Source organism: Leptonychotes weddellii, chromosome 5 (assembly GCF_054177405.1).
Source record: "Leptonychotes weddellii isolate Sample4059 chromosome 5, ASM5417740v2, whole genome shotgun sequence".
In the NCBI taxonomy this organism is placed as follows: Eukaryota; Metazoa; Chordata; class Mammalia; order Carnivora; family Phocidae; genus Leptonychotes; species Leptonychotes weddellii.
The window spans coordinates 151,813,195-151,840,671 of NC_138373.1; the positions used below are offsets into that span (position 1 = coordinate 151,813,195).

A 27,477-nucleotide genomic window follows, 5' to 3' on the forward strand; every position below is an offset into this window, starting at 1 on the left:
GAGGCCAGACTCACGCCTTGCTCTAGGGGCGGACCAGGCCAGGCCCACGCTCAGGATGTGGGGGCAAAGATGTTTCTGGTGGAGGTGACCGCTTGAGCAAAGGCGTGGGTGCAGGGAAGCCCCGGGGGTGTGCAGAGAGCTCCAGGGAACTGTTTGTCTGTTTGGGCAGGGTCTCTTGGACCGTTCTTTTGATCAGTCAGTAAGAAAGACATTTTACTCAGTGCGTGAATTATATATATATGTGTGTATGTATATATGTGTATATATATACACATACACACACACTTACAAAAATAAACGTTTTTTCTTTTAAAGATTTTATTTATTTATTTATCAGAGAGCGGGGGGGGGGACAGAGCACAAGCAGGGGGAGTGGCAGGCAGAGGGAGAAGCAGGCTCCCCACTGAGCAAGGAAGTGGGACTTGATCCCAGAACCCTGGGATCACGACCTGAGCCAAAGGCAGACGCTTAGCCTACTGAGCCACCCAGGTGCCCCCATCACAAAGCAGTGTTACCGTTACTGTGTGCAAAGGGCTTTATTGCCTTGCGTGGCCCCAGGGCATTGCAGAGGACAGGGATGGGGTATGTTTAGGGAACTAGGGCTGTGGGACCTTGGGTGTAATGCTTGATGTCTCTGTGCCTCAGTTTTTCACCTCTACGTCAGGGTAATAACAGCTCTCTTACCCTGAGTAGCTGAGAAGAAGAAACCAGATGAGTGAGCAGAGCAGTCAGCCCGCGGAGTGAGTGCTTGGTCAAGGTCACCTTCCCGGGGCCCTCAGAAGGAAGAACAGGGCTGGAGCAGAGGGTGGTGGCTGAGAAGCCCCCAGGAGAAGGGAGGGCCTTAGCGGGGTGGCTGCGCTTTGCTCTGGGGCTTTGCTCTGGGGAGCAGTGAGATCACAGAAGTCAGGGCTGCAAGGTGTGATGTGATGTGATCAGAGCCGAGCAGCTGCGTTTGGAGACCCTCGGCCCCGAGAAGGTGAGTGGCCTGCGCAGGGGCTTCTGCTCCAGAAGCAAACAAGAGGACAGTGCTGGGGAGGGCCCAGCATTTGTTGTGCCCGAGGCTGCTCTGCCTCGCTCTCTGGGAAAGAGAACAGGGCAACAGTCACATGGGCCTCCTGGGCTCTGCCGAGCTGCACCCCAGCCCTGCTTACCGGGTAGGCTGGTAGCCCCATGTGCTAGAAGAAGAAGAAGCAGCAGCTGAGGTTCAGGGAATGGCCCAGCTGGTGAGCTGGGGCTGGAGCCCAGGACCCCCGGCTTCCAGCCCTCCTGCCTTGGTGCAGGGGGAGACTGGAGAGAGGGGGCCTCTGGAGCAAGAGGGACCAGGCTTAAGTCTGGCTCCCTCCGCCTTCCTGGCCGACAGTGGGCAAATACTCTAACCTCTCTGAGCTTCCGTCTCCTCACGCGTGTACTGGGGATGAGGATGGCTGGCTCATCGAGCCTTGTGAGGAGTCCAAGAGACATTGTGTATAAAGCAGTCTGGCACACAGTAGGGCCTCTGCTTGGGGCGCTGCATTTGCTGCCTGCCTTGCCTGAGGGTCCTGCCTTTCCTGTTTCATCATTGCTTATTTTTATTTTTTTTTATTCTTATGTTAATCCCCATACATTACATCATTAGTTCTGCCTTTCCTGTTTCAGGCTCACTCCTTCTCTGCTCTGTTCTGGCTGCAGGTGATTACTCTGGAAGGCTGGGTGGAGATCATGTACTATGTGATGGATGCTCATTCCTTCTACAACTTCATCTATTTTATCCTGCTTATCATAGTAAGTGTCAGGGAAGCTGGGGCTTTCTGGGCAAGCTCAAGGACCCCTGGACCAGGGATGGCGTTGGTGGGAAGGGTCCCCAGGGAACCCCGCAGAGCCAGGAGAGCTGAGTGGGAGGGAGCAGGAGGGGCAGTTTTTTTTCGATTTTATTGTTAAGTCATCTCTACGCCCAGTGTGGGGCGCAAACTCACAACCCGGGGATCAAGATCTCGTGCTCCACTGTCTGAGCCAGCCGGGCTCCCCAGGAGGGGCAGTTTTTAAATGCCTCCGAGCAGCGGGTGATTGAAGGGACTCGTCAAGGCGGCGGCGGGAAGCATCCATCATTTTCTATTGCTTTCATTTCTCATTTCTGGGCATTTAAGTCCATCTAGTCACTTCTGCTCATGTTTCTTTGCCTCGTGGTGGCTGGGAATGCGTTCTTCTCCTGACCTTAGCCAGGTGCAGCCCCTGGACAGAAGCTTCTCTAGGGCTCCAGCTTACTCCTCTTTTCCCGGGCTGGGAAGAGGAGATGGCCTGAAACGGAAGCCGGGGCTGCTTCCCCACGGGGCTCCCTGAAATTCTGGGAGGGATTCCCACCTCTCAGGCAGCTCTGCCTTGTGGGGGTCGCTTGGGGGTGGAGGTGGGGCTCTGCCTCACAGAGCAGGGCCCTTCCCCAGCCGGCAACCCCTCCTGCCTTCCCCCACCGTCTCCCCGAAGCCAGCTCACCCACCTTGTCATGCCTGACTGCAGCCTCAGCCACAGCACAAACCCCCAAATGTCAAGGTGACTCACTCCCAGGAGAGTCAGTGCTGCCTGGCTCCCGCCTGCTCCGAGGCTGGGTTCTCTGGCGTCCTGGTGGTGGGAGAGGGCACGCTTGGCTCTCTGGGGCAGCACCCCGTTCTGAGCTGGTGGGACCTTGACCTGGGCGTTCAGGACAAGCTGGCAAGTGACCTGAGACATACCCACTGTCGACTTGGCTCTGATGCCTTCCTGGGGAGGCTGGGGCCTTGGATCCCTAAGTAGACAGCCAGATAAAAGGAGAGGGGTCCGGGCTTCGTTCAGCATTGTCGTTCACCCACTAGTCTGTCCATTTCCCCAGCACAGCCAGGGAAGCCTGCACTGCTCGGGGCCCTGAGCCGAGCACTGGGAACTGAGCAGTGAGGTGGACCCGGCTCTGCTCTCGAGGAGCTCAGTCTGGGGGTGGGGGTGAGGGGGTGGGAGATGGGCTACAGCTGACAGTGACCAGACAGGATGTTAGGAGCTGTGACAGATGGAAGCCTGAGAGGCTGAGGGAGCCCAAAGGATTTTTCTAATCTAGCTTGGAGGAGGGCTGGGGGAGTGGGAAGTTTCACTGAGGAGGTGATACCAGAATTGAGCCTTAAAGGCTCCGGGTGGGCAGCCAGGGGGAGAGCCTTCTGGGCAGGGGGCCTCGCGCAGAGACCTTGAAATGGACAGAATCCTGAGAGGGGGGATCCTCCAACCACTGGGGTTGCTAGAGGAGTCTCGAATTTCAGAGGGGCTGGAGAATGTGGTCTGCCCCTCCGGATAGAGTTAGGGGTGGGAGTGTGGGCTTGGTGACTCCTAGCGTGACCCAAGGCAAGCCTCTTAGCTCCCCTGACCCCGCAGTAAAGTAGGGGACAGTGACGGCACCTAGGCTTATGGGCTCTCAGGAGTATTCGATGGGATAGAGCCTGGGGCCTGGCACACAGGAAGTGCTCAATAAGTGTGCCCTGCTCCTATTCCTGCTGCTGTTATTGGGTCCCAGGTGTCCCTGTCACAAGAGAAGGGGCCTTGGTAGGGGGCGGAGGATGCTGAGTTTTTCCAGGCACTGGGAAGGGCCCAGAGAGCAGAGCCTGAGTGACCATGCTGTCATTTTGCACAACCCTGGCCCCACAGGGCCACCTGCCTGCTCTGTTCCTCAGGTGAGGACCCTGAGCCCCAGCGAGGTGAGAGGTCCTCAGCCCTCAGACTCAGGTCCCCAGTGTTCCCCCCGATTGGAAATGTCTTAAGCTTGTCTTGCTTGAGCCTTCAGCTTTACAGATGGGGAAACGGAGGTCCAGAAGGGATGGGGGGGCCGCCAGGGCCAAAGGGCAGACGCTCTGGAGGCAGGCTGGATAGAAGCCTGACAGGTGTGAGCTCCCAGAGGGAAGGGGCTGTGCCCTCTCCTTCCTGGTGACCCCTCACACAGGCCTGGTGCGGAGTGGGGCCCCGGGAGATGCTTCTGGAAGACATGACCAAGAGAGCCAATGAGGGGCATCTTCTTACTGGGGAATTTTTCCAGAGTCTTCCAGCCAGGAAACCCTCCCCCCGCTCCATAACCCCGGAAGCTCCCTATTTGTGGCCTGGGGGACAGGAGGGAAGGGTGAATTGGTGGCTGGGGCCGGGGCCTGCAGGAGGGCGGCCTGGAGGAGGATGAGAAGCCATTCCCCTTGCTGGCAGGGCCTGCGGATCCCGTTCAAAGGCTCAGCAAAGGCCGGGGGTGGGGAAACCAGGGCAGGAAGGGCCCTGCTCCCTGTGGTGGCCACTGGAACTGGGCCCTGAGTCATGAGGTGGCAGGATTCCTTGTACTAACTAGGTAGCCTCTCCCCACCTCCTCCATCCAAGCACGGATAAAGCCACACACGTAAACGCTTTCTGAAGGAAACCTTCTCTTTTGTCTGGATGCCCGACTGAGGCCAAAGTCAAGCCAGAGAGAGGGCAGGGCTGGGATGGCACTCAGGGCCCGGATGGCCTGAGCGAGGCCGGGCCTCCCTCCCCGGCCTCTGTGCTGGTGTCCCAGGTGGGAGGGTGGCCGTGACCCTGGGCCTGAGGGCCTGGGGGAGTGGGTTTGGAAGCAGGTCCCAGTGGGGTCTGGGGAGTTGCCCGGGCCACCGCCATCCGGGGGCCCTGGCCTCCTGTTGGAGCAGGGCCTCAGCAATCTTTTCCTGTCCCTATCTGTGCCGTGCCTCTCTGTCTCTCTGGGCCCTCCACCCTCCGCTCCTCTCTCTCCCTACCTCCTCGTGCCCCGTCGCTCTGCCCCATCGCTCTGCCCCGTCGCTCTGCGTCTCCCGTACCCTCCGCTCCTGTACTCTCTGAGCCTGTGTCACTCCCTCTCGGTGTCTCTCCTGGCCGTCTCTGGCTGTCCGCCTCCTGGCTCTGTCCCGTCCCTGTCTGGTGTCTCGGATCTGTCCCCGCTCCCCGCTCCTGTCTTCCTTTCTGCCTCTGCATCCCTCCGCTTCTCGCCCCGCCGCTGTCACTCCGGCTTCCATCTCTGCCTCCCCCCCCCACCAATCTGTCCCCTCTGTTCCTGTCCCTGTCCTCTCCTCCCGTTGGTCACAGGTGGGCTCCTTCTTCATGATCAACCTGTGCCTCGTTGTCATAGCGACCCAGTTCTCGGAGACCAAGCAGCGGGAGCACCGGCTGATGCTGGAGCAGCGGAAGCGCTACCTGTCCTCCAGCACGGTGGCTAGCTACGCGGAGCCCGGCGACTGCTACGAGGAGATCTTCCAGTACGTCTGCCACATCCTGCGCAAGGCCAGGCGCCGGGCCCTGGGCCTCTACCAGGCCCTGCAGAGCCGGCGCCAGGCCCCAGCCCCGGGGGCGCCCACCCCTGCCAAGCCCGGGCCCCACGCCAAGGAGCCCAGGCGCTACAGTAAGTGGCCCCGCCCCCCGCGGCCTCCAGGGCGCCCCGCTCAGGCCTCGTGTGCCTCCAGCCGGGGACTCGACCGCCACCGCGGGCAGACATGCCCCCCCATCTCCTCGGTGTCAGCAGAGCTGTCCGGCAGGTGGAGAACCCTGGGGAGGTCCCCCTGGGGAGCTCCAGTCCGTGCCCCTTGTTCTCTTGCCGCTTTTCTGACCACCTGCCGGGGCCTGGCCTGGGCTGGGGGTCTCAGCACCCTGCCCCCTGGAGGAATTCCCTTTGGATCCCGGTGTGTGGTCTCGTGTACTCAGGCTCCACCCCCTTGGCCATCCTGTCTGGTAAAGCCCTGAAACTCCCCTCCACTCAGCCGGCCTTGCCCCCGCCACGGGTTCCTGCTGCCCCCCATGCTTGCTAGCACGCCAGAGCAGTGACGACCGGCCACCTGGAGTAAAGGGCTGTGGCCCCCACCCTGCAAAGGCGTGGTGTATTAGGGACACCTCTGCCATTTTGTGATCTTCCCTCTCCGGGCCGTTAGGCTCAGAAAGGGCTCTCCATTCATTTTCTCATCTGTTCTAGAAAACAGCCTGAGAAAGGGGCCAAGCCGGTAACATGATCCCATTTTCGGATGGGAAAACTAAGGTCCAGATAGATGAAGGGAGTCACTTAAGGTCACACGGTGTGTCAGGGATAAAAACAACATCAGGGACTTTAGAGTTGGGTTTGCTGAGCCCGCCTCCAGGGGAAAAATGAATGCTCCCACTCCTGCAGAAGGCAAATGCGCCCTGGGAGATGGGCCCCCCGCTGGTGCTATGGAAGTTAGCAGGGACTGGACCCCAGAGCAGGTACACAGTGTGCGACCTTGGACAACCTGGGCCCCTCTGTGGGCCTCAGGCTCCTGCTCTGTAAAGTTGAGGCTGAGGCTCATGCGCAGTGGGAGTCAGCCACCCCCAGGCCCTGCTCCCGCAGTTCTGACGTCCTGCGAATCTGAGATCCTTGGGAGGCAAGCCGGAGAACTGGTGCTCAGAGCTGCCGCCCACCCATCCTCGGGCGCCAGCCGTCCAGGCATGGTCTTGGAGGAGGCTCCAGGTGGCCCGTGGGCTGGCCCAGCACGTGGACGGGGGAGCCAGGGTCTGGGCAAGGCTGGCGTGCAGCGTTCCTGGGTGATGCAGGGAGACGCTTCCTGCTGCTGCCCCCCACCCTCTCCAGGAAACTTGTGTGGAGGAAAGTTCAGGAGGCCGTCTGGGGGGAGAACGTGCCCCCTGCCCTGGGGCCTTCATGCCTTCCCCCTTCCCTGGGAAACAAGTTTCAGGGGGCCCAGCCCCATGTACAAGTGGGGCTGAGCAGAGCTTTGCTGAGATGGGACCGACCCCTGGGCTTCTGGCTGCCTCACCCTGGCTCCGGAGGACAAATGAGTCCGAGGCGCCTCGTCCGGGGCATTGGGAGATATTTGAAGGCAAAGTCTGGAAAGGAAGGGTAGGCATTACATGTTTTTCTTTCCCTTTAATGTTATTTATTTATTTATTTTTGGCTCACACAAGCGAAACACTTTTATTTTAGGAAAATATAGGCAAATATAAAGAAGAAAGCAAACCACCCAGAAAGAACCTCCGTGACACCTGTTTGAAATGGTTCACAGATCACAGAACTCTGTTCGGAGACTGGCTCGGGCTTCTGAAACTCTTCCCTGGGGCATCAAAGGGGATGAAAGCTTCTGACCCCCAATCCCTGCTGTGCCTTCTCCCCCAGGAGCCAACCCCGACTCTCAGCTTGTCAGGAGGGAAGTCTCAGGGGGCTTCTAGAGCAAGGGACACAAGCCCCACATAAGGGTGGGAGAATGGAAGATGGAGAGGCCACCTTGGCTCCCCCTGAGGGGCGTCCATCCTCTATACCAGCCTGGTTCTTCTAGAAGCTGTTCTTCAGCCGTTTCCCCAGCTCCGATGTCAGCAAGCAGGACAGTGGGAGGGCTGGGCCTCGGGCCAGGAAGTGATGGAGCAAGGATGGATGACAGGCACGTGTGCCCCAGGCACTGTTCCCGGCACACCACACGCAGCCACCGTAGAACCCTCCCCACAGCCCTGCAAAGGAGGTGCTCCTAGTCCTGGCTTTACACGGGGGCAGACAAAGCCCGGAGAGGTGAAGCCGATCCCCCAGGAACCACAGGCCCCAGGCAGAGCCTGGAGCCCGGGAGCCTGAAGCCCTCACACGGGACTGTGTCCCAGGGTTAGGTTGGGGCCTGGTGTGGGCAGGTGCTGCCGCCTCTGAGACCCCCCAGCCTGCGTGACCTGAGGCAACACCCCTGCCTTTGTGTTTGCTTTGCAGAGCTGTGCCCTCAACACAGTCCCCTGGACCCGACGCCCCACACGCTGGTGCAGCCCATCTCCACCATGCTGGCCTCCGACCCGGCCAGTTGCCCCCGCTGCCGGCATGGGGCGAGCCGGCGGCCCTCGGGCCCGGGCAGCACCGACTCGGGCCAGGAGGGCTCGGGCTCTGGTGGCTCAGGTGGTGGCTCGGAGGAGGCCGATGGGGATGGAGCCCGGAGCAGCGACGATGGGGCCTCGTCAGGGCTCGGGAAGGAGGACGAGGAGGAGCAGGCAGACGGGGCCACCCGGCTGTGCGGGGATGTGTGGCGGGAGACTCGAGCCAAGCTCCGAGGCATTGTGGACAGCAAGTACTTCAACCGGGGCATCATGATGGCCATCCTGGTCAACACCGTCAGCATGGGCATCGAGCACCACGAGCAGGCCAGTGGGGGCAGGCGCCGGGTGCAGGGCTGGGCGCGGGCGTGGAGGGAGGGCTGGGCGCCTAGGCCCAAGCCGACCCCCTGTGTGGCTGTCTCCCACCTGACTGGGACTGGGTCCGATTCGTCCCTGTAGCCTTAGTAGCCCAACCCTGGGCCCAGCCCAGAGGAGGGAGAAGCTCTGGCGGTCTGCGCAGTGGGTGAGTGAGTGAGCGAGGGGGGCCGCTCTAGTATTGGGCCCGCGGGGTTCAGATCCAGCTCCTTTCTCCTGAGCAGCTCAGCCTGGACACCAGGCACCCACAGGCCTTCCCCTGTCAGTCCCTGCCAAACCTGACTTCCAGCTGTCACCTTTCCCTGTGAGCCCACCTGTCCATTCTCCCCCAAACAGTTGGAGTGCTCTTTCCCAAGGTTGGGTTCTCCGCTGCCCCAAACTGCCACAGAGCCCCATTGCCCTTGGCACGAAATACAGACCTTTCCTCGGATAGCCAAGGCTCCTCTGTGGGCAGTGCCTTTAGCCGGCGAGGCGTCCTCCTGTCCCTGATGCCCCCCACTTAGTCCGCCCTCCACACCGCCCCAAGGCGCGGAGAGTAGCCCCGAGGTTGCCCTACAAAGACTGTCCTGTGTCCCTCCTCCGCCAGCCCCGTGGTCTCTTCTATCCTTGGCGCTGGGTGCGTAGAGCACAGAGTGGGTGTCGGCTGAGTCGAATGGTGTGTCCCAGGCCCCTTGGGCCATCGGGGATACTGCTGGAGCTTTGGGGCTGAGGAGAGTTCGGAGACAGGGTCCCAAGGGGGGAAAACACGTGGAAGAGGTGGCAGGAGCACAGGAAGGGTGCGTTAAGAGATAAGAGGCTACTTGTAAGGACACAGGATGGAAGGCTTGGGGGGAGGGGCTGGCACCCACGTCCCCAGGACATAGGTCATACCCTGGGGTGACAGCCTGCACGACAAGTCCTGTCCTGGCTCTATTTGAAAAAGCACCATTTTCTGGCTCCCCCAGCCCCTGGGTGGGTTCCCTCCCTTGACCTTTGCTCCAGCCCTGTGAGGGCACCCCATTTGTTAGCTAGTGACCCTGAGGCCTAGGGAGGGGATGTCACTGACCCAAGGTCCCACAGCCAGTGAGGGGTCAGATCTGCACCCACATCTTTCTGTGGCAAGACTGACACCCAGCAGGGCTTAGAACGAGGGCCCCCTTTGCTTCGTGCCGCCCTCTTTCTGCGGCAGCCCCTCTGCCCGCCCGCTGCGCCCCGCGGTGGGCCACACTCCCATTTCCCTCTTCATTAGCTCGCCAAGCGCTGGCTCTATTCAGTTTTCTTAAATGTGGCCCCTGGGGCTGTGGCGACACTCTGTTCGGAGCTGCTGGTTGGCCAGCCATTCTGGCTTAATTAAAAAGGTCTCTGTGGAGGACTGGAGGGGAGGCTGTCTGCGGGGTAAAGCTGGGGAGACAGGCAGCCCAGAGCCCCCTCGCCTAGGGCTCAGACTTCTGGCCTTTTGCTGGCCCAGGCCTGCCAGGTGGGCAGAAGCCTGGCTAGGCCAGCGGTGCTAGAGGGGGGGCCCCATGGGGGACCAGGTGATGTTGGGGCGCTGGCTCTCATTTCTGAGCGAGTAGCACCGAGGGGGCTTGTCACGGCGCTGCCGCAGTGGGGTCTGGGCACCGTTCCCACCAGGGCTTGTGGGAACCAGCTTGCGAGAGCCGATTTTTTAACACTCAGGAATGTCGAAAGCCTGTTTTTAAACAGTTGGTAGCTTGAAATTGGCTGTGGTGGGAGTATTTACACCACGGAAATCGGCATACGCTGCAGATCAGGGCAGTTTATCAGAGGCCTGTTTGTCGGGATTCTCTGGGTCACAGCCTCGCCCCCTGCCCAGCGGCCCGGCCTCAGGGGCTCCCTGCCCGGCCTCTACCCCACACACCTCCTGCCACTGCCCCACCCACTAGGCTCCTTCCCTGGTTCAACGCGACTGGCCAGCAGGGAGCCTTGGGCAAGTCCCTTGGCCTCCCCCAGCCGGTGGCTCCATCTGGGAAATGGGCGCACGGACCCTTGTCAGAGTGGCGGGCGGGTTAATTAGGAAGCCCAGCACATAGTAGGTGCTCACTGATTTGCAACCATTTATGAATCTTCTGTTTGAGCCTCACATCACCACCCTTGGGGTGAGGTTACCTTCTGCCGTCTGGAGCCTCGAAAAATTAATTAATTAAATAAAAAGGTGAGGGGGAGGGAGCATTTAAAAAAAATGTTCTTTTTAAAGCAGCCCTGAGTGGCAGGCATTGTTCTGCCGAGCTCTGAGCAGGGCCTGCTGGGGTCCGGCTGGCATATTTGCTCCACTCCCCTCCGCTCCCAGACGCTTGGCAGGGAAACAGTCCGCCCCCGTGTTTATTTTGAGCAGCCCTGTCTGAGGTGGTGCCTGCAGAGAGAGGTGGCCCAGGGCCGCTGGGAGGCGGGGAGAGCGGGGAGGGCGGGGAGGAGCGGGAGGAGAAGGCGGGTGGACGCATACAGCCCCTTTCCTGCAGGGGTGGTGACTGCGGAGGGGGGGGCATTGCGGGGGGGGTGGGGGGCCTGGCAGGGAGCCTGGCACGGCCATGGGGGTGCTAGGGAGTGAGAATGGGGCGAAGCCTGTGGGTTGCTCTCTGGCTCCGTCTGCCACCCCTGCCTCTGTGGTCATGGGCACTCAGACGAGAGCTAAAATTGCGGGTTCCCCTGGCCTTTAGGTGGCCATGGCTGCCCCAACCACAAGGGATCCCAACGTCCCCAGGTTCCTCATGGACAAAGATGCTGTTCCTTGCAGGGACTGGCCTGGGAGGAGGTGACAGGTAAAAGGGGGGTCATCCAGGCCTGCTTGTGACCCATGAGGTGGTTAGACGGGGCCGAAGTCTGCTTTCCTGAGTAGGCCAAGGGAAGAGAGGGGAGGCCCCGAATGGTCTGTGATTGAGGCTACATGACAAGCAGGTGGGGAGGGGTCAGCTTGGGGGGGCCAGATCCCTCCCTCATCACCCACTGTCATGTGTTGTCACATTCCTTGTGACCCTCATGGCAACCCTATGGGATAGGCCAGGCTAGAGCAGATGGGGAAACTGAGGCTTGCCTAGGTGACACGGTGAGCAACTGTCAGAGCAGGGCTCCAGGATGCTGAGGAGGAGGTGGAGGTTCCACAAAGCGGACAGGAGGCAGTGGGGAGGCCTGGCTCCCGTGGCAGCTTCTTCCTCTCCCGGCACTCAGCTGTCCAGGCGAATGGCTCCTCCCAAGCTGGGCAAGGCCGCTCTCAGCCCCATCCCGTCCTGGAACTGAAGGATGGTCACCGAGTTGGACAACAAGAAACAGAGGGTTCGGCTGAACGGGCAGCAGGGCCGGGGTGCACGTAGCCTCCTAGGGCAGGTGGGGGCATGTCCACTGGCCCCTGCTCCCAGGGGTCTGCATTCAAGGCCTCCAGGTCAGGGGATGGCTCAAAACAATCTTTATTTTCCTGTCTGCAGCCAGTCTGGCATGGCTCTGGGAAGAGGAGGATGGGCTGGCTTAGTGCCCAACATTCCAGCTCTTTGGGGGCTTAGGGGAGAGAGCCAACATGGGCTGCAGTCACAGAAGGCTTCCCAGAGGCAGTGGCACTGGAGATGGACCCTGAAGGTTGACTAGGAGTTCATCAGTGAGACAGAGGAGGGACAGGTACGGGGACCAGGAGCACAGGCTTTCCCCCAAAGGACCTGAGCCCTCGAGGAGGATGTGCACAAAGGGCAGGAGACTGCCCAGGAGGCTGGGGGTGCTGTCCATCCACAAAGTGTCTTAAGGCAGGCTTTGTCCTCCAGGCAGTGGGGAGTCACAGGAGGCTTGTGAGCAGGGCAGTGACATGTCTGTATGCTGAACTGGAGCCTCAAGTCAGGGAAGTGGGGCAGTTGAAGCTGTCAGGGCCATGGGAGGGGGCAGGCCGGAGGGAGAATTCCTCTGATTCAGATTGAGATCCCATTCTGCCACTTCCTGGCCCTGGCCCTGGCCCTGAGCAGTCACTTCCTCTGAGCCTCAGCGTCCTGTCTATAAAATGGGGATACTGTAGGGTAACGTTTGAGGTCTAGATGAGATAATTCATAGAAAGTGCTCAGCGGCGCCGACTGGTGCGGGGGGACCCTTAACACCAGCTGACATCATTACCATGGGGGGGGTAGTATCAGGTACAGCGGAGGGGCCCCTGCCCGACAGGACCCTTATTTACCCCTGCAGAAATGGCCAGAGGCTGGGCAGCCTCGTGCCTCCAAACCTGGCGTCGGGCCAGGAGGAGCGGGCCCCTGTCCCTCTCCCTCCGCTTCGGGCCTCCAGGTTGCAGCCCCTCCTTACCTGCCCTCCACCCTCCTGCCTCCAGCCCAACATGACTTTCTTTCTTTTTTTTTTTTTTTAAGATTTTATTTATTTATTTGAGACAGAGAGAATGAGAGAGAGAGAGCACATGAGAGGGGGGAGGGTCAGAGGCAGAAGCAGACTCCCCATCGAGCAGGGAGCCCGATGCGGGACTCGATCCAGGGACTCCAAGATCATGACCTGAGCCGAAGGCAGTCGCTTAACCAACTGAGCCACCTAGGCGCCCCCAACATGACTTTCTGCCCTTTGTTGCCCCCTCTTCCGCTGGGGGGGGTGGTCCCTGCCCGCCTCCAGATGCCTCTCTAAAGCCTCTGCCTGGCAGTCTGTCTGCCTGCTGTCTCTCACGTTCCTGGCTCCTTCACCCACTCCTGCAAGGTCCCGATCTTGGTCCCGATCTTGGTCCTTCATTATGTTTGCATGCGTGTTTTTCTTCCCCTGTCTCCTCTCTCCACACCCCGCCTTTGCCTCTCCCTCCCTGTGGCCTTATTTGTCTGTCTGTCCATCTCCCCCACGGCTGCTCCCGTCCCTCTCCACACACCCTCCCACCTCCATCTCACAATACAAAATAGTCTGTGTTCGCCTGTCTCCCTCCCGCTCGCTGTCTCTCTCCCAGAAAAAAGCTTGCGGGAGTGATGGATGGTCCATTAGAGAAAGATTAGCAGGTGTGCGCCTGACTAGAGAAACAGCTGCTGTGAGTGGGGGGGGCGGGGGGCGAGCAGGTGACCTTCCCAGAGGGGACCTTCGCATCGGTTGGTTGTGGGGCGGGAGTGTGTGAGCCGTGTGTGGCCCAGAGCGGGGTGATGGTCATTACCGACTGTCAGCGGCCCCGTTTTCCATCTTTGCCGTCCCTGTCGTTTGGGCAGGCTGGGAAATTGGTGGCTCGGAACAGCATCTGGGCCCGGCCCCTCCCCACTGAGGGCCCCTCTCAGGATCCCACTCTTCTTTCAGGGCCCTTTTGTGAGTCAAATGTAATTACAGATGGAAATGGGGCCTTCTCCTTTTCTCTGGGCTTGAGAGGACCTGGCAGTTTTATTAGGTTTCCCAGGCACTGGTCGGAAGCGGGCGGTTGCATTGGGTTTTTTTTTTTTTTTCTCCCCTCTTCTCCTTTTAACCCAAATGGAATCACAGGCCCCAGAGGCGCCCTGTCGCCTGGTGGAGGGGCTGGGCTGGGGGTGGGGGCGCTGACGGATGGCGGCTCTCTCACCTCCCCACTCTTGCTCTGGCTGCTCGCTCGGCCTAGATGCCTTCTCTCCCCGCCCCCATCACTGGGCTCCCCTTCTCAGCTTTGGGGTCTCTGCTGAGAGGTCACTTCTTCCAGGAAGCTGCCCCTGACTGCAGGATCGCTGTTCCCTCAAAGCATCCTCAACTTTTCTGTTTTTAGCATCCACCGAGTGCTGCTCAGCTTGGGTGTTGGGCTTTGCTACCAGAGACCGCACTTCCTGGGGGCGGGGGCAATGTCCGGATGCATTCCCCACCGGCCGCCCTGGGTAGCGCACGCCTGGCCCGTAGTGACCGCTCAGCGGGCCTGTGGCGTGCGTGAGCCCTGGGAACGGGTGAAGGCACGGGTGGGCTCTGTGTGTGTGTCCGCGGAGAGCAGTTTGGCGACTGATTGCGTGGCTCAGCCACATCCTGGCTGGGTGGCTCAGAGCAAGTCAGTTCACTCGTCGGAGCCTCTGTGTCCTTCCCTGGGGAATGGAGACACCAACACGGCCTTGCAGATTGTGAGGAGCAGCAACCAGACACTTCACAGTGCTAGCGGGCTCATGCAAGAGGGGCTGGAGCCCTGCATGGTGCTTTGGTGGAGAGGTCCAGGATGAATGTCATCTTGTTTCACCCCCTCATTTTGTGGATGAAGAAACTGAGGTGGGAGGGGTGCCCTGGAACCCTGTCTCCTAGTCATGGCCCAGAATGTGGTCTGTTTTATACACCAGCATTGCTCACAAGGTTCTATTTGTAGGGTGTCACCTGCTGCTAAAAACCAGGAGGTAATCATGTCTGGGGTCAGAGGGTGGCTCCCTGGCCAGGGGTACTAGTCTCCTTCTGGCCAGCTGGTGACTCTAACCCCTGCCCTCCCTGGGCTCTGGTGCCTTCCACTGAGAAGCCTGTGGAGCAAGCCCCATCGACCAGGGTCCTCGAGTACAGGAAAGAGCCGTTGTGGTGCAAGCAGGTGCATGGTCTCTGTCTTCTCTTCGCAGGGCACGGTGCTCTCGAGCCACCCACAATCCTGAGCTGACCGTTGGGGAAGGGGAGAGTGGGGAAGGCTCAGGAGAGAGGTCTGCACAGGCAGGGGTGAAAGGCGGGAGCCTTGGAACCGGGCTGCCTGAGTTCACATCCTGGCTTTGCCCCTTACCTGCTCCACAGCCGAAGGCAGGGGGCTGGCCTTCTCTGACCCTGCTTCCTCCTCTGCAAAATGGGCTCTTGTGTGGGATTAAGATGAACTGTAAAGTTCAAAGGACAGGTCCTGCATGGGGTAAGTGCTTCCTAAATGGGGTCGTGGGCAAACAGGGACTTTCTAGCAATGACTGGCCTGTCTTCTTGCCTTGCTCTGCATCAAGCCACGTGACCTTAAGTCAGCTTCTGAGCCTGTGTCCTGATCCGTAAAATGGGTGTCACGATAGCTCCCTGAGGGCACACAGTACCAGCGTCATTTCCAAATGTGTGGAAGGTCAGCCCGGTGGGGTCCCACCATCTTAGTGGACTCTTAGGACAGCAGAGATGCAGCCGTGTTGAAAGGTTCTCAAGGCCATTGTGCTCCAGCGAGGACCCTGACCCGCCTCCCTGGCGGTCCTGGAGCCCATGGGCATCCAGAGAGGATCCATGGCTGTGCTCTGGCCTGACCAGGTCCCTGTCCTGTGTCCTAACGCCTCCACAGCCCGAGGAGCTGACCAACATCCTGGAGATCTGCAACGTGGTCTTCACCAGCATGTTCGCCCTGGAGATGCTCCTGAAGCTGGCCGCCTTTGGGCTCTTTGACTACCTGCGCAACCCTTACAACATCTTTGACAGCATCATTGTTATCATCAGGTGCTGCCCCCTGCCCCCGCAGGCTGTGGGCCGAGAAGTCCCGGTGTGTGGGGGGGGATGGGGGGGATCTAAGGCACCGACCCCAGCCGGGAAACAAAGCATGTAAGAGCACAAAGGAAATCAATTACACCCAAGCACAGTTATCAAATACTTAAACATCTGTCATTCAGTAATATACGTGCTTCTGGATTAACGCATGAAATAGCAAGATGTAGCGGCAGGTCTTGTGACTACCATCGTTCCCAAGAAAGGATGAGTATAAGTAATATTTGGAAATATGTACATCAGCGGTTATAAGATATAAAACTGTCAGCGATTTTGACTGGTCAGAAAGTCATAGGGACTGCTAGTTCTCCGTGGCTTATTTACATTCATAACCGAAAGAATGTTAAATCTCAAAAAGAGGTCAGTGGGTAGACCTCCTGAATTCTAGCCATAGACTTCTCGTGGGGGGTGTCCATGGACTGCAGGTCAGGAGCCCCTGACTTAGAGCATGCCCCGGCGCAGCGATGACCCTTGAAACGTGTTATTTGTGGGATGAACGAATGAATGAATGGAAGCTGTCCGTCTCTCCGTCCTCCCTGGCCTCCCTTTGCCCTCCTCTCCTCCCCGCCCTCTGTCGAACCCTCCTGCCTCTCTCTCCCTCCTTCCCCCGCTTGCCCCCTCCCAGCATCTGGGAGATTGTGGGGCAGGCGGACGGCGGCCTGTCGGTGTTGCGGACCTTCCGGCTGTTGCGGGTGCTGAAGCTGGTGCGCTTCATGCCCGCACTGCGGCGCCAGTTGGTGGTGCTCATGAAGACCATGGACAACGTGGCCACCTTCTGCATGCTGCTCATGCTCTTCATCTTCATCTTCAGGTGAGGCCTGCCCACCGCGGGCACCACGAGTGCCGGAGCCTGGGGGAGCATGGCCGGTCGAGCTTCTCCAGGAAACACCCTGGACGTGGGTGTGAATCCTGACACCACCACTTAATCCCCAGTGGCTCGGGGCGAGTACTTGCCCTCCGAGCCTCAGTGTTCGCTTCTGTAAAATGGAACCAGTGCTGCCCCCTGCCATCTTACCGGGTGGCTGAGAATGAAACAAGGTGGGTGGGTCCCTGAGCCTCCTCCATTCCTCCCACAGCATCCTTGGGATGCACATCTTTGGCTGCAAATTCAGCCTCCGCACAGACACGGGAGACACCGTCCCCGACAGGAAGAACTTTGACTCCCTGCTCTGGGCCATTGTCACGGTGTTCCAGGTGAGCGACAGCATGTCTTTCTGTGCGTCAGGGGAAGGGGTTTCTCCCAGGACCGCTGCTTTGCTTTTTGGAGGTGGCCCTTCAGAGGATCCAGAGAAGAGGGGTGACCTGCCAAGGAGGCCCCTCAGTTCCGGACCCCAGCAGACAGGTCCAGGTGCGGGGTCGGGCTGGCATTGCACTGACTCTGGGAGCTGGAGTGACCGCCTGGTGCCCATCCCTGCCCCTCCACTCCCGCCCTAAGGCTTGGGCACCTCGGGATTCTCCTCCAAGACTATTTCCTCACACATGCAGCTCTACCACCCGGTGGATTCCATCTGTCCTCGGGCTGGGCTGGGGCTTGGGGATACCCCAGGGCTGAGCTGTGCTCCTGATTCCCCCACAGATCCTCACCCAGGAGGACTGGAACGTTGTCCTCTACAATGGCATGGCCTCCACCTCCCCTTGGGCCTCCCTCTACTTTGTCGCCCTCATGACCTTCGGCAACTATGTGCTCTTCAACCTCCTGGTGGCCATCCTGGTGGAGGGCTTCCAGGCAGAGGTGACTGCAGCCCTGGCAGAGGAAGCACCCCCATGGGGCCTGCGCCAGACTGGGTGTGGGGGATTCTGGATGGGGGAGGGCTGCAACTCAAACATCTAGCCAGTAACAAGGCCCCAAGGAGGAGGCTGCCAATTAGGTGGTGAGCTTCCTATCGCAGGAAGCATGCAAATGGAGGCTGTATCTCGGATCCCTGCCTCTCCCCCAGGGGTGTGGGACCAGGTCTCGCTATTTCTGAAATTCTAAAGCCCCTAAGATCTAGATCCTGCCTCCTCCCTTCTCTGAGGCTTAGGGGATACCTGCAGTCAGGCCGATGTGGGCTTATGGCCCAGGTCCTCGTTTGCTTCTTGCTTTCCTTTTCTGAGCCTCAGTCTCCCTATCTGTAAAATGGGGGTGAAAAATTCAAGAGGGAGAGAAGGGCTGAGCCAACCTGCATTCCAACAAGAGGGATGGTCTCCCAGGGTGACGCCAATCGCTCCTACTCGGACGAGGACCAGAGCTCATCCAACATGGAGGAGTTTGACAAGCTTCAGGAGGGCCTGGATGGCGGTGGAGGTAAACAGGTCTCCACTGGCACCTAGGGGACCACAGCCCTTCCCCAGAGATCCGGGAAGGCGAGGGGCACAGCACTGGGTTTCCCCTCAAGCCCGGGCTCCCGGACTGCTAATTCTCTGTGGTTTGCTTACATTCATAATGGAAACAGGCAAATCCCCCAAAAGAGGTTGGTGACATTCAGAGCCCTCCTGAATTCTAGCCACAGAGGGAGCTGCAGTTCACCCTCACCCCTCCACAGTGTGGCCTGCTGGGAAGAGCCTTGGGCCTCAGGACACCTGGGTTCTGGTCCTGTTGGCACCACTGGGCAACTTGGAACAAGCCTCCCCACACCCAGGGCCAGTGTCCTCCTTGGTAACTGGGCTGGACCGTCTTTGCCTTGCTTCCTGAAGTGGGTCCAGGAGTGAGGTTCCCAGGCTGGGTGCAGCTCGGGGCTGGCGCTCAACACGGGAGACAAGGGATCCACCCCAAAAAGAAAGCTGAGATGAGTGCTGAGGAACGATGTACAGAATTGTCGAGTCGTACTACTGTACACCTGAAACTAATATAACACTGTATGTTAACTATACTGAACAAAAATAAAAAAACCTAATAAAAAAAAGAAAAAAGCAAGCTGAGAGCTCTCCAGGAGGGGTGGAGGAGAGGCACAGGACATGGGGTCCAACCCAGAAGGTGGAGGAGGTTTCCCCAGAAAGACTCTATTTCTGTTCCCATCCCTGTTTCTTTGTCTCATGACTTCTTTTACTCTTGTTTTGTTTGCCCCCCCTTCTGTCTCCATCTCACCCCTCCAGATCCCAAGCTCTGCCCAATCCCCATGACCCCCAATGGGCACCTGGACCCCAATCTCCCGCTGGGTGGACATCTGGGCCCCGCCGCGGCTGCAGCACCCGCCCCCCGCCTCTCGCTGCAGCCGGACCCGGTCCTGGTGGCCCTGGGCTCTCGCAAGAGCAGTGTCATGTCACTGGGCAGGATGAGCTATGACCAACGCTCACTGGTGAGTCCTTGTGGGGTGCTCTGGATGAGTGCTCCCTGCTGGGGCGTGTGGTGAGGGACCCTGGGGAGAAGTGCCTGTCAGTCCAGCCTCAGGCTGGTACCTAGGTTTAGGGGACCAGACTCTCCAGCTAGAACCCGGCCATCTGTTGCATTCGTGGATGCCCAGTGCCAGAGTAGGATGCGGCAACAAAGAATGAATGAGTGAATGAATGAATGAGTAGTGCCAGTAGGTCCCTTACGGAGAATTGGGTTTTTATCTTGGCCACAATGTGCAGGTAAAGAGCTGGGCTTTGGGGTCTGGCATACCAGAGCTCAAGTCTGGCCTCTGCCATTTTCGAGCTGTGTGACCACGAGCAAGTTACAGCCCTCTCTGAACCTTTTTCCTTACCTGTGAAATAGGAAGACCACCCTAACCTGCTGTAGCTTCCTCAAGGGCAGTGAGGTGGCAGGAGGAGATGTAGCCACACCCTAGAGGTGCCCACATGTCCAAGAGTGAGAGCGGGGCAGGGAGAGGACCCCTGGGGCCTAGCCTTGCTCTGTCACCCACTAGCCAGGCCGGTGGCCCTCTTAGGGCCTCAGCGGGTGTGCAGGCTGCCTTCAGTCACCACAGTGGCTTGTGTGTGTGTGGTGGCTTCCTTCCAGTCCAGCTCCCGGAGCTCCTACTACGGACCGTGGGCCCGCAGCGGGGCCTGGGCCAGTCGCCGCTCCAGCTGGAACAGCCTGAAGCACAAGCCGCTGTCGGCCGAGCACGAGTCCCTGCTCTCGGCGGAGCGCGGCGGCGGCCCCCGGGCCTGCGAGGGCGCCAGGGACGAGGGCCCGCCGCGGGCCGCGCCGCTGCACGCTCCGCACGCCCACCACGCGCACCACGGTGCCCACCCGGCTCACCGGCACCGCCACCACCGCCGGACGCTGTCCCTCGACACCAGAGACTCAATGGACCTGGCCGAGCTGGTGCCTGCGGTGGGCGCCCACCCCCGGGCGGCCTGGCGGGCGGTGGGCCCGGCCCCCGGGCACGAAGACTGCAATGGCAGGATGCCCAGCATCGCCAAGGATGTCTTTACCAAGATGGATGACCACCGGGATCGCGGGGAGGATGAGGAGGAGATCGACTACGTGAGAGGGGGAGGGCCCAGGGGCGGGGGGGGCGGTCCCGAGGGGCGGGGCTAGCGCGGGACCAGACTTAAGGAGTGCGCGCGGTGGGGGTGTGGGGGGCGGCGCTGCTCGCCCCAGCGAGGGACACCCCCCCGCCCCCGCCGCCGGTGGAGAGGCCCTCTCTCCGCGCTTGCACTGGGTGGGGTGAGGGTCCTGGTCTCGCTGGAAGAGTTCGCAGTTCATCCGGTGGCCCCAGTTTGGTATATGGCCAGAGTGGGCGGAGATGGGCAGCTCTGCGCAGTACTGACCCGTCTGCACCCCATCCTTGCCTTGTCAGACCCTGTGCTTCCGGGTCCGCAAGATGATCGACGTCTATAAGCCTAACTGGTGCGAGGTCCGTGAGGACTGGTCTGTCTACCTCTTCTCCCCCGAGAACAGGTGGGCAAGTCCAGGCTTGGTGTGAGGTTAGAGTAGGGGGTTGGCATGTCTGGGAGGGAGAGATTTCTGCCAAGCCAGTCAAGGCTATTGGTGGAGGGTCTTCTATACCCCAGAGGACCCTCCTGGTCCAGTGGTGGAGGGTCTGCAGGGGAGGGGGAGGATCTAGGTGTTCTAGATTCCAAGTCTAGGCCGTTCCTGTGCTGGCACCAGGTTGGACAAATCCTCAAGGAGCCCGGGGTGCTCCCATCCGGAGGGGGCATCAGTAGGCCTCCTGGAGGAGGAGGCCTGTGTGCTGGATTTTGGAGGCAGATAGCATTCTAGTAGGTGACGCAGGGGTTGTGAAGAGGTGGAGACTGGTCCGGGTAGAGGGAGCAGCCTGAGGGAAGGTCCCAGGGGCAGAAGCGGAAGGTATCAGGGAGTGTGTGTCCGAGTGGCTGGACGTTAGGGCTCAGAGATTTGCACCAGTGTTTGGAAGGCCTTGACTGCCAGGGCAAGGTCGATGCCCTTTATCCTGTGGTGCCAGTTTTTGCCATGTGCTTAGGCGAGCAGACACGAAATCACCACCTGTTGTGTGGCCAGAGAAGAGAGATGTCAGCTCTTCTAGCCATCCCAGTCCCCATGTGTGTCTGGGCCCCACACTCATGGGGTGCCCTGCCTACCCCGCCCAGGTTCCGAGTCCTGTGTCAGACCATCATTGCCCACAAGCTCTTCGACTATGTCGTCCTGGCCTTCATCTTTCTCAACTGCATCACCATCGCCCTGGAGAGGCCCCAGATCGAGGCTGGCAGCACCGTGAGTGGCTGCAGCCTTCGGGCAGGGCAAGGGACAAGGCAGAGGGGCAGGCCACCAGGGCCTGCACTGGGACATTGTGTCAGGCTCAGGGGGCTAGGAGAGCTCAGCCAGGCCCAACCCCAAACACCATGGAGGGAGGTGTGGTGGGAGCTCTGGGGAGGGAGATGCCTCCCGAGGCTGTGAAGTAGCAGCAGGGTGTCCCTTGGCTGAAGGTGAGAGGCTGACCAGGTGACAGGGCAGTTCTGGGAGTCCCTGGGCCCACGAGAGCTGTCTTCTTCCAGGAACGTATCTTCCTTACTGTGTCGAACTACATCTTCACAGCCATCTTTGTAGGCGAGATGACACTGAAGGTAACTCCGGGCTTCACCCGGGACCCTCTCCCACCCCTGGCTTGGAGCCCCTGGCTCTGGGCCAGCCTCTCCGAAAGCTTGTCACTCACCTGCCCATCAACCGCATTCCACCGGGGGCCCAGGAGGCCCATCCCTGTTAGGTGCCAGCCCCTAGGTTGGGCTCCAGGGACCCAGAGGGGGTCAGCCACGTCCTCACTCTCCAGGAGCTCACATCCTGCGAGAAAGGCTAATGTGGAGAAACATTTAGGGTGTAATGCAGGTACCCGCTGGAGGTGGGGGGCGCAGGGGAAGGATTCCTTCCCGGATGCTTCCCAGAGCGCTTGGCTTTGAATTGAGTTTGCCAGACGTGCGGGGAGTAGGGAACGGGGTGGCCCGCTGGGCCTGTGTTTCAGGGGGCGGTGGGGCACGTGTCCCCTGCCAGACCATCCGCCCAGCCCTCTGCCTGACAGGTCCCCACCAGCCCCACCTGACCTCGCTCCGCCCCCTCGCTGAGGCTGGCCACACCCCACCCCGTCTCCAATCGCCGAGTCCGGCTCACCCCGCCCATCGTCCTGCCCCCAGGTGGTCTCGCTGGGCCTGTACTTCGGTGAGCAGGCTTACCTGCGCAGTAGCTGGAACGTGCTGGACGGCTTTCTCGTCTTCGTGTCCATCATCGACATCGTGGTTTCCGTGGCCTCAGCCGGGGGAGCCAAGATCCTAGGGGTCCTTCGGGTCTTGCGGCTCCTGCGCACCCTACGCCCCCTGCGGTGAGGACTCCCCCGCGGATGGGGGAATCCCTGCACTGTCTAGTGAGCTCCTGGGGTCTAAGTGGACCCCTCACTCTGGCCCTCCTTATCCACTCAGCCCTCTGATAGCACGTGCCAGATTAGTGGGGACAGGGACCAGGCTGTTGATGCTGCTCCTGGGGGAGGAGCCTGGAAACCCTGGCGGGAGGGGGGTGCTGGAAAGGCCAGGCTGAAGGTGGCCCCCCAGGACTGCTACCCACTTTCTGTGTGTCCCTGGGTGGCTCACTGCCATCTCTGGCCCTCAGTCTCCAGATGATGGTGAGGTGTGGACCCCAAGGGGCTGGAGTTAGGGCATAGTGCACTGCTGTGCATATAGATCTGGGGTTTGGGGTTCTCTGCCCTGGTGATTCTGGGCAAAGTGGGTGCTGTCTCCAGACATGGCTGTGGGCTTATGGTGCCTCTGGCCCGTCTGCCTCCAGTGTCATCAGCCGAGCGCCTGGTCTGAAGCTGGTAGTGGAGACACTTATCTCTTCCCTCAAGCCCATTGGCAACATCGTCCTCATCTGCTGCGCTTTCTTCATCATCTTCGGCATCCTGGGGGTGCAGGTGAGGGGTACTCAGGCTGGGCAGGCATTGGGGTGAGCTTCGTGGTTGGGTAAAAGGCTCCACATTCCTGTTCAACTCTCCCGACCTTGTGTTGACCAACGTGGGGCCTCAGGTGGCCCTGCTAGAGCACCCACGGTCCTGCCAGCCGCGAGCTCCCAGTCCAGGGAGAGGGGCAGACACAGACTTAAATGTCTGAGCGCAAAGAAGCCTGGGCAAATGGGATCACGGGGGTCCAAGCTACACAGAAACACAGGGCTGGGCTGGGGGCAAGAGGAAAAGCATCCTGGAGGAAGTGGCCTGGACACTGGGCCTCGAAGGAGAAGTGATTCCACAGGTCATGGCGGGTGGAAGGTGTTTCAAGGGAGGGTGGGCGCATGTGTGAATGTGAGCTCAGGAGCCATGGCTGGCCCAGAGACAGGAGCCAGACGGTGGGCTGGGCCAAGGTGGGAGAGACCTGGAATGGCAGCTAAGAAGCTGGGGCCAGTTTCTCCGGGGGTGGAGACCATGGAGAGTCTCTGACACAGGCAGGGCCTTGAGCTAACTCGGATTTTGGCTTGGAGCCCAGGATTAGGATGGGACCTTAGGGCTGGACAGGGAGGAGCAATGAGGCACATCATAAAAGTGTGTGACAGGGGGATGGCCAGAATGCCCTGGGCCCTCTGGGGTCTGAGCTGCAACTGAGACCTTCCTCTTTCTTGTCTGAGTCCTGAGCTGAGGCTCCCAGTCCCCTCACCTGTTCCTGTGTTTGGGGTGGAGCTGCAGCAGAGCTCCGGGCACAGGTGTCCTTTGGGGCTGCTGAGAGATCTGTAACAGCCGCCTGGGCAGGAGGGGTTTGATGCGGACTCCATGCGGACAGTGGCCCTGTCCCTTCCAGGCAGAGTGCCTGGGTCCCTAGAGAGGGGTCCCTTTACTTCTCTCTCTCACCCTTGAGGATATGAGGGCAACCTTCTCCCGTGGAGTCCCTGTCCACATCCCCAGGACTGAGGTCTGCGGAAGAGCCCAGAAATCAGACAGACCCTTCCTAAACCTCATATGACTTTGGGGAAAATCACCTAACACCACTGGGCCTCAGTCTCCTCATCTGTGAGATGGGCTGAGAGTAGCCCTACCTCATGTTGGGGGACTTGGTGAGATGGTGTGGTCAAGTGCTTGGTTCAGGTTATGCACAGAGGAAGTGCCCCCTGAGGGGCGGGTCCCTTTTCTGACTTGCATCCCCTACCCCCCGGAGCACTGGCAGACAGTCCGCTAACCCTGTGGTCCTCCCCCGACCCCAGCTCTTCAAGGGCAAGTTCTACCACTGTCTGGGTGTGGACACCCGCAACATCACCAACCGCTCTGACTGCGTGGCCGCCAACTACCGCTGGGTCCACCACAAGTACAACTTTGACAACCTGGGCCAGGTGAGTGCCGTCCGTATACCCCTGCCCTGACCCCCCCGCCCCCCGCCAGTGGATGGGGGTACAAGCTCTTCAGTGCCGACAGCCAGGGATCACAGATCAGGCTCTGGTCCTGCTCTGCCAGGACTGACCCTGTGACTTCTCCTTTCTAGGCCTCGGTTTTGTCTTCTGCAAAATGGGTAGGGGTGGAACTCACCTCACAGGCTTAGAGATCCTGAGTGCAGAGTGTCTCAGGAGTATGTGGTGCTTAGGAGGTGCTTCAGTGAACACCCCCCACCCCAGGGACCCTGACAGGAGTTTTAGAGACAGCCAGACCTGGTTGTGAATCCCAGCTCTGTGCCACTTACTGTAGGTGTGGGCTCTCTGAGCCTCAGTTTCCTTATCTGTAAAATGGGAATGTGATGGCCTACCAGGCAGGCAGTGGTAACAGAGTGTAGCAAGCCCCTGGCCCAGGGTGGGTTTCCTCTCCCAGCACCCATCTATTCCGCTCTCCACCTCAGTGGGCAGGCAGGCTTCCTGCCCAGTTCCTGCCTTGCCCTTGGTCCCCTCTCCTGGGAGCCTGCTGGGTTTGACCCATTGCGTAGTGCCCCAGATGAGAACCTGCAGTGGGCTGCCTCCGAAGAGCTTTATACTACCCCCCCACCCCAACAACTACTATTTCTTGAGGGCCCAGCCAGGTGGCTAGGTATAATCAGATGGAGAGTGCCTTCCCCAGGTCACACAAGGAGGGAACAGGATCCAGGTCTGTGGGACCCAGGGCCTGTGCCCTGCTCCTCTGCCAGGGACCCTCTGGCTGGATGCCACTGAAACTCTCACCTCACATGACCAGGGATCCCACTCGTCATGCCCTCTGGGAGAGGAGCTATGGGGCCATAGAGAAGCAACGAGTGGAAAGGGAAAAGGGGGTCAGGAACTGGGACACAGGAGCTCCCCTAGCCCCTGCAGATTTTCCAGAAGCAGTGCCTTTCAAGTTGTTAACGACTCAATGGTTGATAAAACAGAGGTTTTTTTAAAAAAAGATATTCCAGGAAGCTGAGGGAAAGCCTGTGGGGACAGTTCATGAGCTTGTTCTCGACTCCCTGAGCTCAGTGCCAGGCCCCGGGCCCTGTTCCCAGGGAGCATCCCTAGCCCTTTCCCATTCTGGGCATGCTCAATGCCAGGCTGACACCCCTGGAGCCAGAAGTAAGGTGTCCTCAGCGTGCATATGGGGGAGTTACAGCACGGCCCAGAGCCTTTGGCTGCTTGCTGGGCCACTCAGGAAAGTTCCAGTGTCTGCGGTTCGGTGCCCTCATCTGTAAATGGGGAAGTGATAGCAGCTATATGCTTCCCTGGCCCAGGCTCTGCACTTCAGGCCTCTGTGATCCCAGGGCCCACAGGAACATTTGCCCCTTGGCATGTGAAGGCTTCGTGTCCCTCCCTGGCCACGAGGGCTCCCTCTGTGTCCCTTGCTCTGACCTCCCCCTGGGCCTGAGCCCTTTCCAGGCAGCCCTCGGCACCATTCCCACCTGGAAGGGAAGAGGAGGAGTCTGTGCCTTGGGGGATGGGAAGTAGGGGCCCTTGCGGGGCAGGAGACCCATCCCAGAACCCCATTTCCCTGCCCAGGGCCCTGGGCCACAACAAATGAGCAAGTGTGCTGGAAGTATGGGGGAGCTTCTGGAATGGGGTGTGTGACCTCTGGTCAACCGCTGGTGGCCGGGGCTCTGCAAGAACGGGTGATGGTGCCGTCCAGCTCAGAAAACCTTTATTGAGTACCTGCTGTGTGCGAGGCACTGTGGCATTGCTGAAGGACCAGCCTGTAGTCCTGTTGAGGGGACGTGAGCGTGCCTTGGCCTGCCATCTGTGTAGGAGCCCTGGCTGGTGTCTCCTGGGCATTCCTTCCAGTTAAAGTCTCACATTAGTGAGGGTGATTATTACCATTTACAGACAAGGAAGCTGGGGTCCAGAGAAGTTGAGGAACTTGCCCCACGTCACCCAGCCAGTGAGTGGCAGAGCTTGGGCGGTGCCTAGGGCTCCTGATTTCTCTCGTAAGCTCCTGTTTTCAGGTGCTAGAGGCCTGCTTGGGGTGAGGATGGCAGGGCCCCTCATGTTTGTCAGCAACCTTCTAGTTTAAAGTGTTAGTAGACCTGGACGTCAGGCACTTAAGCATTAGCTAGCTACATTCTGTGCGCGAGGGGACAAGAGCTCACGAATTTTCTCAAATTAATTTTCAGAGCTGAACCCAGGACTCCTGGTCTAGTGCTCATTCACCTGCAGCAGTGTCTGCAGGGTATATGACAGGCACATAGTAGGTCCTCGGGAACGGTTTGTTGTCATTCTCAGGGAAGGTCTCTTTGTCTGTCTGCCTCCCGAAGGCAGAAAGATGGAGAGCTGTCTGCACCTACCACTGCAGGCCCTCCCCTTCCTGTGTCTTCCAGGCCCTGATGTCCCTCTTTGTCCTGGCCTCTAAGGACGGCTGGGTGAACATCATGTACAATGGACTGGACGCTGTCGCTGTGGACCAACAGGTGGGGGTGGGCTGGGGCCAGGGCAGAGGGCAGCGGAGGAGGGACATGGTGTCTCTGGGGCCCAGTTGTCTAAAACTGGCATCAGCAGGACCCAGAGCCCCCGGGGTCTCTCCCTGTCAGCCATGGCCCACCCTTCACCATCCTAGCCTGAATCTTCCACCACTAAGCTGCTCTTAGATAGCATAAGCCATTGTGCCATTTGCTTTGCAAATCCCCCTGCTGTGCAGCGAGAGCATGCTAAGCTGGCTTCTGCATGGAGGGTCAGAGCCTTGTGCGTCTAGAACCAAATGCAGGAGCAGGAGAGGGGCTGAGCCAGTTGGCAGAGGGACAGCAGGGCAGGCCCCCGAGGTGAGAGAGCGCCATGTTCAGGGAGTCTTGTGTTGAGGGCAGGAGGTGGTGGAGGGCTGGAAGGTCAACAGGCCCCTGTGTGTGCCAGGGCTAGGGCTGGAGTTTCGCTGAGGGCAGTGGGAGTCAGGGAGGGTGTTACAGCTGGGGTCGGCTTGGGGAGGGGGCTCCCTGAGGCTCAGCACGGCGGTGCTCCGCCCCGCCTGCCTCAGCCCCATCTGCTCCCCGCAGCCCGTGCCCAACCACAACCCCTGGATGCTGCTCTACTTCATCTCCTTCCTGCTCATCGTCAGCTTCTTCGTGCTCAACATGTTCGTGGGCGTCGTGGTGGAGAACTTCCACAAGTGCCGGCAGCACCAGGAGGCCGAGGAGGCTCGGCGGCGAGAGGAGAAACGGCTGAGGCGCCTGGAGAAGAAGCGCCGGAGTGAGTGGGCAGCTGCGGAGGGCGGG

At 59.8% G+C, this 27,477-nt stretch overlaps 1 protein-coding gene across 1 annotated transcript in view; it reads left to right on the top strand.

The window, feature by feature from the left end:
• CACNA1I (calcium voltage-gated channel subunit alpha1 I) overlaps positions 1–27,477 on the top strand; it is an 85,094-nt gene that overhangs the window by 36,322 nt on the left and 21,295 nt on the right. The window contains exons 5-22 of the mRNA XM_081819007.1: positions 1,669–1,761; positions 5,059–5,371; positions 7,679–8,100; positions 15,308–15,459; positions 16,130–16,315; positions 16,581–16,698; positions 17,081–17,236; positions 17,695–17,788; positions 18,577–18,779; positions 19,421–19,891; positions 20,208–20,308; positions 20,977–21,100; positions 21,382–21,450; positions 22,012–22,196; positions 22,655–22,781; positions 24,056–24,181; positions 26,593–26,682; positions 27,259–27,451. Coding sequence (XP_081675133.1) covers positions 1,669–1,761; positions 5,059–5,371; positions 7,679–8,100; positions 15,308–15,459; positions 16,130–16,315; positions 16,581–16,698; positions 17,081–17,236; positions 17,695–17,788; positions 18,577–18,779; positions 19,421–19,891; positions 20,208–20,308; positions 20,977–21,100; positions 21,382–21,450; positions 22,012–22,196; positions 22,655–22,781; positions 24,056–24,181; positions 26,593–26,682; positions 27,259–27,451 — 3,223 coding nt within the window. The remainder of the gene's footprint in view (positions 1–1,668; positions 1,762–5,058; positions 5,372–7,678; positions 8,101–15,307; positions 15,460–16,129; positions 16,316–16,580; positions 16,699–17,080; positions 17,237–17,694; positions 17,789–18,576; positions 18,780–19,420; positions 19,892–20,207; positions 20,309–20,976; positions 21,101–21,381; positions 21,451–22,011; positions 22,197–22,654; positions 22,782–24,055; positions 24,182–26,592; positions 26,683–27,258; positions 27,452–27,477) is intronic.